At 51.5% G+C, this 10,487-nt stretch overlaps 1 protein-coding gene across 1 annotated transcript; it reads left to right on the plus strand.

The window, feature by feature from the left end:
• Positions 1 to 2,640: 2,640 nt before the first annotated feature.
• LOC139581922 (uncharacterized) lies at positions 2,641 to 10,025 on the plus strand. Its single transcript, XM_071412116.1, has 4 exons — positions 2,641 to 3,029; positions 5,897 to 7,138; positions 7,236 to 7,510; positions 9,922 to 10,025. Exons 1-4 carry the CDS (start codon positions 2,641 to 2,643, stop codon positions 10,023 to 10,025), a joined length of 2,010 nt encoding a protein of 669 aa, XP_071268217.1.
• The last annotated feature ends 462 nt before the right edge of the window (positions 10,026 to 10,487 follow it).

Here is a 10,487-nt window from a genome sequence, read left to right on the forward strand (position 1 = left end):
AGTGCACTGTATAAGGAATACGGTGCTATTTGGGACACAGCCCTCCTCCACAAAACTAGGCCCCTGCCACTAGGCTGGCTAGGCAGAGCAATCGGCTTTCTGTTATAAAAATGGTGATGAAGACTTTATCTGACATTTGTAAAAAAGGGCCCAGATTTCAGTGAGTATTATCAGGCTGTGAACAGTCTCTCTTCTTCTCCCTCCCCCTGACTTCACCTACAGACTGGGGGGGGGGGGGATTCTGTTCTTGGGAGTAAATAGGAGGGTTAATCTTTGGTTCTGTGTGTGTGTGCGTGTGTGTGTGTGTGTGTGTGTGTGTGTGTGTGTGTGTGTGTGTGTGTGTGTGTGTGTGTGTGTGTGTGTGTGTGTGTGTGTGTGTGTGTGTGTGACAGGTACAGTGTTAGAGTTGGTTGTGAGTGGTGATCTAGCTGTGAATACATGTTTATGTCCTCAGGCTAACTGTAAAAACCCATCACTGCGACAATACACACACACACACACACACACACACACACACACACACACACACACACACACACACACACACACACACACACACACACACACACACACACACACACACACACACACACACACACACACACACACACACACACACCACCCCTATGATGTGAGATTAACAGGTGTAGCCGAAAGCTGTGTATTAGAGGCATTGTTTTGAAGACTCTGATGTGAAGAATACACATGATCCTCTTTCACTTCACCGGCATCAAAACACACCAGACGGAGCCCATTTAAATACACTGCTTCTTCCTGCCCTGAATCACCTGGTCTCCTCTGGATGGGGATGTATCCTCCGGCAGCGTGTGTGCGTGTGTGAGTGTGTGTGCGTTCGAGTGTGTGTGCATTCGTATGTGTGTGTGTGTGTGTGTGTGTGTGTGTGTGTGTGTGTGTGTGTGTGTGTGTGTGTGTGTGTGTGTGTGTGTGTGTGTGTGTGTGTGTGTGTGTGTGTGTGTGTGTGTGTGTGCGTTCGTGTGTGTGTGTGTGTGTGTGTGTGTGTGTGTGTGTGTGTGTGTGTGTGTGTGTGTGTGTGTGTGTGTGTGTGTGTGTGTGTGTGTGTGTGTGTGTGTGTGCGTTTGTGTGTGTGTGTGTGTGTGTGTGTGCGTGTGCGTCCGTGTGTGTGTGTTGCATGATGCGATGTCCTCTAGCTCTCTCACTACAGGTCACATTCTATTAGCTGAGCTGGGAGTTAAGTGAACCCTGATGGTTCTAAGGCCCTGTCAAGTCTGCTCTGTTCTGTTGGGGAGGAGAATATAAATCTGGTGTCTGAAATATACTTTCTTATTTCGCTGTTGCCATCTAGAATTTCAGCCAGGTCACCCGTGATACAAGTCAGTATTGGACGTCCATCCCTGTCTGAGGACGTTATGAGATGATGTTGAAACGGGCTACTAGGAGCAACAGTGAGCAGTATTACTTTCAAGTAGGTTTCTGGCATTATGGGCAGGGATTGCGGATGGGCGTAAGCATCTGCCTCTGATTCCTAAGGGCCAGAGGTTGGAAGTTCGAATCCAGCAAAGGAAAGTTATTTTTGTTTTAAGCCTATCCCAAAATGTCACCCTAACCTTAAACATTCTGAGTTAATGCCTAAACGTAACCTTAAACACTGCGAAATTTGATTTTTGGAACAACTTTGAAATGTGATGTTTGAGAAACATTGATGAACATCTAATTTTGACGTGAGACTTGAGAGAGCTAGTTGTAGAATGTATCTTCATACCCCATTCTAGAATCTGTAAACAGAACCATATCCTGCTTCCTTTACGACGGTCAGAATGTTCTGGCTAGCACGCTGCTTTGCTAACACGGCTATCCTGGAAAAACAACAATAACACCACTCTCTCTGTCCTCCCTCTGCTCTCTGTACACATATCCTAGAGATGCATTGTTCTCAACGTGTATGGGGGGAAAGTGGAGAGTGATTTGATGCATACTCAAACAGACACACACACGCACACACTGCAAAACAATACACGAAGCTGTCTTAGTTGCCATGGTTACTTAAAACCCGAAAGCAGAGAAAGATAGATAGAGAGATGAAGAGAGATGGAGAGCAGCATCCTCTTACAAACGATTGAAGCCAGAAGGAAGAGATGAGCACCAGTGATTCCCTAACGTGGGCCCTTTTGAACCCCCCCCCACACACACACACACTTGTCTATTTATACATCCTCTCTATGTCTGTCTCTTTCCATATGTATGTATTGATATGTTTATCTATTTACTCTCTCCACAAGGGTAAACGAGGCCAGAGCCGCACACTTATTGAATGAACAGCTATGGGGAAGCATTAAGCAACAGTCTCCAGTAACCTGGCTCGATGTATTTGTTCAATTGAGACCAATGGAGAGAAGCTCTGGCCTACCGGCTAATTGATCTTCAGGGCTGGTGAGCTGGTGGGATGGAGGGTACAGGTCAGGGCTGCCCCAGGGTGAGTGCACTGATTGAGGTAGGTGAGGTAGGGTGATACGATATATCTGTAGTTCTGCAGGGTAGGTGGTGTGTCAGGGTGGGTCAGGGGTCTATAGGGTTGATAGTGGATCAAGGTGGGTCATGTCTGGGGCTCTGAACCCCAGTGAGAGGGTCATGTCTGGGGCTCTGAACCACAGTTAGAGGGTCATGTCTGGGGCTCTGAACCACAGTGAGAGGGTCATGTCTGGGGCTCTGAACCACAGTGAGAGGGTCATGTCTGGGGCTCTGAACCCCAGTGAGAGGGCCATGTCTGGGGCTCTGAAACCCAGTGAGAGGGTCATGTCTGGGGCTCTGAACCACAGTGAGAGGGTCATGTCTGGGGCTCTGAACCCCAGTGAGAGGGCCATGTCTGGGGCTCTGAACCCCAGTGAGAGGGCCATGTCTGGGGCTCTGAAACCCAGTGAGAGGGTCATGTCTCGGGGTCTGAACCACAGGGAGAGGGTCATGTCTGGGGCTCTGAACCACAGGGAGAGGTTCATGTCTGGTCCTGGGGCAGGGTGTTTAAGTCCTGGGGGCAGGGTGTTTAAGTCCTGGGGGTGGGGTGTTGAAGTCCTGGGGGTGGAGTATTTAAGTCCTGTGGGCATGGTGTTTAAGTCCTGCTGGCAGAGTATTTGATCATGGAGAAGAAGCAGCACTCTACACCCCTCTCTTTGCAAGTTACGGGATTTGTATTGGACAGAAGTTACGGGATTTGTATGGGACAAAAGTTACGGGATTTGTATGGGGCAGAAGTTACGGGATTTGCATTGGACGGACAAAAGTTACAGGATTTGTATGGGACAAAAGTTACGGGATTTGTATTGGACAGAAGTTACGGGATTTGTATGGGACAAAAGTTATGGGATTTGTATTAGACAGAAGTTATGGGATTTGTATTGGACAGAAGTTACGGGATTTGTTTGGGACAGAAATTACGGGATTTGTATGGGACAAAAGTTATGGGATTTGTATGGGACAGAAGTTACGGGATTTGTATGGGACAAAAGTTACAGGATTTGTATGGGACAAAAGTTACGGGATTTGTATGGGACAGAAGTTACGGGATTTGTATTGGACAGAAGTTACGGGATTTAAATTGACAGAAGTTACGGGATTTGTATTGGACAGAAGTTACGGGATTTGTATGGGACAAAAGTTACGGGATTTGTATGGGACAGAAGTTACGGGATTTGTATTGGACAGAAGTTACGGGATTTGTATGGGACAAAAGTTACGGGATTTGTATGGGACAGAAGCTACGGGATTTGTATTGGACAGAAGTTACGGGATTTGTATGGGACAAAAGTTACGGGATTTGTATGGGACAGAAGTTACGGGATTTGTATTGGACAGAAGTTACGGGATTTGTATTGGACAGAAGTTACGGGATTTGTATTGGACAGAAGTTACGGGATTTGTATTGGATAGAAGTTGCGGGATTTGTATGGGACAGAAGTTACAGGATTTGTATTGGACAGAAGTTACAGGATTTGTATGGGACAGAAGTTACGGGATTTGTATGGGACAGAAGTTACGGGATTTGTATTGGACAGAAGTTACGGGATTTGTATGGGAGAAAAGTTATGGGATTTGTATGGGACAGAAGTTACGGGATTTGTATGGGAGAAAAGTGGTGAACACCTGAACAATGGGGATATGTCTAAATGATCAGTGATTAAAAATCTGTGCTTCGAAGCCCACAGTCTGTTGACAGACGCTACGATGTCCATGGGTCATTAGGAACAGGGTTAGCCTTCATCTCCCATGAGAGGCCATGATGTAACTGTGTTCAGTGATCCCACTCTGTTTCTGTTGTTTTGTAATACAAGACACTTCCCATGTATACACTAACGAGGAAAAACGACCATCTACTACTAAGAAACTTGTAAAGGTTTATAAAACACTCACACTCTAAAGATTGTATTGCAGAAGAATTGTATGAGTATTGTATTGTATCTCTATGGAGCGCTAAGCACCAGGCCATTGTCAGTGTCAGTGTGTAAGTGGGTAGACCAATCTGTTCACACTATTTTCTCTAAACATGTGGTTTGGTTTCTCTGGCCGCCTGTCTGTCCATTGTAACAGCAGCATATGGTAGGTACAGCACTGACTGTGTGGTTGTGTAAATGCCTCCCTCAGCTAGACAGGGAGTCCCAACTGACACCCTATTCCCTATTTAGTGCACTACTTTTGACCAGGGCCCATAGGAATGAGGTGCCATTTGGGACATATCCTTGGTCTGTTATCTATTTGTGTATCAGATGAAAGGGGACAGAGGACTACATGGAGGGAGTAGAGACAATCCTAAAGGGTTTAATAAGACAAGAGATCTTGATGGATTACAGACCTTCTCCACTTCTCAGACATTTTCAAAATGATAAATCGCAAAGGCCATGTTTTTCCCTCCCTCCCTCCCTCCCTCCCTCCCTCCCTCCCTCCCTCCCTCCCTCCCTCCCTCCCTCCCTCCCTCCCTCCCTCCCTCCCTCCCTCCCTCCCTCCCTCCCTCCCTCCCTCCCTCTCTTCTCTACTTCCTACTACCCTCTTCCTCTCTTTTTCCTTCTCTTCATCATCCCTTCTCTCTCTTCCTCCCTTCCCTCATCCTCCCTCCCTCTCTCTCTCCTCCTGCCTTTGTCATGGTCTCAGGAGCCTTTCTATAGTGAGAGATTACAGGAGAATTGCAGGACCGTGGCCCGTCAAGGGACTTTTATTCATATTTATAATGCATATATAACACGGCAATCTCAGCAGCTGCTATTCCCCCAACTGCTGTTTAGTCTGTGTGTGTGTGTGTGTGTGTGCGTGTGTGGATGTGTGTGTGTGTGTGTGTGTGCGTGCGTGCGTGCGTGCGTGCGTGCGTGCGTGCGTGCGTGCGTGCGTGCGTGCGTGCGTGCGTGCGTGTGTGTGTGTGTGTGTGTGTGTGTGTGTGTGTGTGTGTGTGTGTGTGTGTGTGTGTGTGTGTGCGCGTGGGTGAGTTTACATGCACACCTGCTCGCTTCCATCCGTACGCTTGTGTGTATCTACCTCTGGGCTGTGTGGGCTCTGTAATGCCCCTCGAACACCAGTCAGTGGTCATGTATCCCCAGCTCCAACCACATCTCCATCCCCATCCCCAGCTCCATCCCCAGCCCCATCCACATCTCCATCCCCAGCCCCAGCTCCATCCCCAGCTCCATCCACAGCTCCATCCACAGCTCCATCCACAGCTCCATCCACAGCTCCATCCCCAGCTCCATCCCCAGCTCCATCCCCAGCTCCAGCCCCAGCTCCCTACTCATCCCTATCCCCAGCCCCATCTCCAGCCCCAGCTCCATCCCCATCCCCAGCTACATACACAGCTCCATCCCCAGCTCCATCCCCTTCCCAAGCTCCATCCCCAGCTCCATCCCCATCTCCGGATTCATCCCCGGCTCCATTCCTTCCCCAGCTTCATCCCCAGCCCTAGCTCCTTCCCCAGCCACATCCCAAGCTCTATCCCCAGCTCCATCCCCAGCCCCAGCTCCATCCCCAGCCCCAGCTCCATCCCTAGCTCTAGCCCCAGCCCCAGCCCCAGCTCCATCCCTAGCCCCAGCTCCATCCCCAGCCCCAGCTCCATCCCTAGCTCTAGCCCCAGCCCCAGCCCCAGCTCCAGCCCCAGCCCCAGCTCCATCCCCAGCCCCAGCTCCATCCCTAGCTCTAGCCCCAGCCCCAGCTCCATCCCTAGCTCTAGCCCCAGCCCCAGCCCCAGCTCCAGCCCCAGCCCCAGCTCCATCCCCAGCCCCAACTCCATCCCTAGCTCTAGCCCCAACCCCAGCCCCAGCTCCATCCCTAGCTCTAGCTCTAGCCCCAGCCCCAGCCCCAGCTCCAGCCCCAGCTCCATCCCTAGCTCTAGCCCCAGCCCCAGCCCCAGCTCGAGCTCTGCCCCAGCTCCAGCTCTATCCCCAGCTCCAGCTCCATCCCTAGCTCTAGCCCCAGCCCCAGCCCCAGCTCCAGCCCCAGCCCCAGCTCCAGCCCCAGCTCCAGCCCCAGCTCCAGCTCTATCCCCAGGTCCAGCCCCAGCTCCAGCCCCAGCTCCAGCCCCAGTTCCATCTCTAGCCCCAGCTCCAGCTCTAGCCCCATCCCCAGACCCAGCTCCAGCTCTATCCCCAGCTCCAGCTCCAGCTCTAGCCCCAGCTCCAGCTCTAGCTCCAGCCCCAGCCCAGCCCCAGCTCCAGTCCCAGCCCCAGCTCCACCTCTATCCCCATCCCCAGCTCCAGCCCCAGCCCCAGCCCCAGCCCAGCCCCAGCCCCAGCTCCAGCTCCACCTCTATCCCCAGCTCCACCTCTATCCCCAGCCCCAGCTCCAGCCCCAGCTCCAGCCCCAGTTCCATCTCTAGCCCCAGCTCCAGCTCTAGCCCCAGCCCCAGCCCCAGCTCCAGCTCTATCCCCAGCTCCAGATCCAGCTCCAGCTCTAGCCCCAGCTCCAGCTCTAGCTCCAGCCCCAGCCCAGCCCCAGCTCCAGTCCCAGCCCCAGCTCCACCTCTATCCCCATCCCCAGCTCCAGCCCCAGCCCCAGCCCAGCCCCAGCCCCAGCTCCAGCTCCACCTCTATCCCCAGCTCCACCTCTATCCCCAGCCCCAGCTCCAGCCCCAGCTCCAGCTCCACCTCTATCCCCAGCTCCACCTCTATCCCCAGCTCCAGCTCCAGCCCCAGTCCCAGCTCCAGCTCCACCTCTATCCCCAGCTCCAGCTCCATCCCCAGCCCCAGCTCCACCTCTATCCCCAGCCCCAGTCCCACCTCTATCCCCAGCTCCAGCCCCAGTCCCAGCTCCAGCTCCACCTCTATCCCCAGCTCCAGCTCCAGCTCCAGCTCCACCTCTATCCCCAGCTCCAGACCCAGACCCAGCTCCAGCCCCAGTCCCAGCTCCAGCTCCAGCTCCACCTCTATCCCCAGCTCCAGCCCCAGTCCCAGTCCCAGCTCCACCTCTATCCCCAGCTCCAGCTCCACCTCTATCCCCAGCTCCAGCTCCAGCCCCAGCCCCAGCTCCAGCTCCAGCCCCAGCTCCAGCCCCAGCCCCAGCTCCAGCCCCAGCCCCAGCCCCAGCTCCAGCCCCAGTCCCAGCTCCAGCTCCAGCTCCAGCTCCAGCCCCAGCCCCAGTCCCATCTCCAGCTCCAGCTCCAGCCCCAGCCCCAGTCCCAGCTCCAGCTCCAGCCCCAGCTCCAGCTCTATCCCCAGACCCAGACCCAGCTCCAGCCCAGAAGCAGTGTAGAAGCCCACCTGTGTCCACCTCCATCCTTACCAGCATGTTCTGTTCCTGCTCCAAGTTTAACATTTTAATGCAGTGGGCTAAATCAGGTTCACAGAGTGATTCTTGGTAGTTTTAAAACACACACACACACATCACAGGAGAGACCAAAACAGAGGGAGACTAATCCTTCATACATAATAGATAACGAAATCCTCTAAAACAGAAGAACGAGAGATCAAGAAAGAGAACTAGCGAGAGAGAGGGAGAGAGAGAGAGAGAGAAAGAAAGAGAGAGAGAGAGAAATAAGGACAATAGAGAAAGCCTGACATTGTTAAGTTTATGAAAATGTTTCTCTCTTGTCCTCTGTTCTATGTATATATATATTATTGTTCCCCTCTCACTTTCCCTTCTTCACCGCTCAACTAATTGTCTGTTTATTTTTTTTTTACACACAATGATGGAGCCTATCCCTTGGCTGCAGAGCTCAGCTAAGACCTCTCTCTCTTGTTGCTTCTCTCTTAATCACTGTCAATCCTCCGTTAAGTATTTAGACAGTTTAGGATTAGTAAAAAGGAATAATAAACATGTTATCATTTTAATTCTCAGATAACATGGTTTATTAAAAAAGGTGCAATTTTTGAGCTATAAGATCATTATAATAATTCTAATAATCACATTACAAATGTTTGCCTGCATTTTGTACTTATCAGCATCCATCCCTACTTCCAGCTAATTCTACAACATCTGTATTCTCAGTGGATTGCAGAAATAATACAGTAATATTCATGTATTCCTGTATCCTATGTGCGTGTGTGTGTGTGTGTGTGTGTGTGTGTGTGTGTGTGTGTGTGTGTGTGTGTGTGTGTGTGTGTGTGTGTGTGTGTGTGTGTGTGTGTGTGTGTGTGTGTGTGTGTGACATGTACAGTGTTAGAATTGGTTGTGAGTGGTGATCTAGCTGTGAATACATGTTTATGTCCTCAGGCTAACTGTAAAAACCCATCACTGCTACAACACACACACACACAAACACACACACACACACACACACACACACACACACACACACACACACACACACACACACACACACACACACACACACACACACACACACACACACACACACACACACACACACACACACACACACACACACACACACACACACACACACACACACATAAAGGCTAGCTGTACGATCCCATCACTGCTACACACAGACAGGGAGTCTGAACACTATGGGGGCTTGTTCACAACAGTATGTGGGATAGTGAGAGAGAAGAGAAAAGAGTGGGATGGAGGGAGAGAGAGAAGCGAAACAGAGTGGGATGGAGGGAGAGAGAGAAGAGAAAAGAGTGGGATGGAGGGAGAGAGAGAAGAGAGAAGAGAAAAGAGTGGGATGGAGGGAGAGAGAGAAGAGAAAAGAGTGGGATGGAGGGAGAGAGAGAAGAGAGAAGAGAAAAGAGTGGGATGGAGGGAGAGAGAGAAGAGAAAAGAGTGGGATGGAGGGAGAGAGAGAAGAGAAACAGAGTGGGATGGAGGGAGAGAGAGAAGAGAAAAAAGTGGGATGGAGGGAGAGCGAGAAGAGAAAAGAGTGGGATGGAGGGAGAGAGAGAAGAGAAAAGAGTGGGATGCAGGGAGAGAGAGAAGAGAAAAGAGTGGGATGGAGGGAGAGAGAGAAGAGAAAAGAGTGGGATGGAGGGAGAGAGAGAAGAGAAAAGAGTGGGATGCAGGGAGAGAGAGAAGAGAAACAGAGTGGGATGGAGGGAGAGAGAGAAGAGAAACAGAGAATGTCCTGAGACGTGTGTGGGCTAGGTGTAAGAACCCTCCTCAATAAAACACTACATTAAAATATGTCTCCTCCTCCTCTTCCTTCAACTCTTCTTCCTAAGCAGGCGATAAGTCCTGATCCATCCTCTACACTCCTACCACTCACCCCCCCCCCCCCCCCAAAAGAACAAGTCTGCTCCCAAAATGGCACCCCATTCACTATATAGTGCATTACTTTGATCAGGGCCCATAGGTAGTGCACTATATAGGAAAGAGGCTGCCACAAGCCACTCTGACCGACACAAGCCACTCTGGACGACACAAGCCACTCTGGACGACACAAGCCACTCTGACTGACACAAGCCACTCTGGACGACACAAGCCACTCTGACTGACACAAGCCACTCTGACCAACACAAGCCACTCTGGACGACACAAGCCACTCTGACTGACACAAGCCACTCTGACCAACACAAGCCACTCTGGACGACACAAGCCACTCTGACCGACACAAGCCACTCTGGACGACACAAGCCACTCTGACCGACACAAGCCACTCTGGACGACACAAGCCACTCTGACCGACACAAGCCACTCTGACCGCCACAAGCCACTCTGACCGACACAAGCCACTCTGACCGACACAAGCCACTCTGGACGACACAAGCCACTCTGACTGACACAAGCCACTCTGACTGACACAAGCCACTCTGGACGACACAAGCCACTCTGACTGACACAAGCCACTCTGACCGACACAAGCCACTCTGACCGACACAAGCCACTCTGACCGCCACAAGCCACTCTGACCAACACAAGCCACTCTGACTGACACAAGCCACTCTGGACGACACAAGCCACTCTGACTGACACAAGCCACTCTGACTGACACAAGCCACTCTGGACGACACAAGCCACTCTGACTGACACAAGCCACTCTGACCGCCACAAGCCACTCTGACCAACACAAGCCACTCTGACTGACACAAGCCACTCTGGACGACACAAGCCACTCTGGACGACACAAGCCACTCTGGACGACA

Source organism: Salvelinus alpinus, chromosome 7 (assembly GCF_045679555.1).
Source record: "Salvelinus alpinus chromosome 7, SLU_Salpinus.1, whole genome shotgun sequence".
In the NCBI taxonomy this organism is placed as follows: domain Eukaryota; kingdom Metazoa; phylum Chordata; class Actinopteri; order Salmoniformes; family Salmonidae; genus Salvelinus; species Salvelinus alpinus.

What these genes read in the sequence shown, in the direction of transcription:
- LOC139581922 (XM_071412116.1), top strand. Translation starts at nt 2,641, where the DNA reads ATGTCTGGGGCTCTGAACCACAGTGAGAGGGTCATGTCTGGGGCTCTG. An exon ending in AGGGTGTTTAAGTCCTGGGG is followed by an intron (nt 3,030 to 5,896) that starts GTGGGGTGTTGA and finishes TTCCTTCCCCAG; the next exon opens with CTTCATCCCCAGCCCTAGCT. An exon ending in CAGCTCCAGCTCCAGCCCCA is followed by an intron (nt 7,139 to 7,235) that starts GTCCCAGCTCCA and finishes CTCTATCCCCAG; the next exon opens with CTCCAGCCCCAGTCCCAGCT.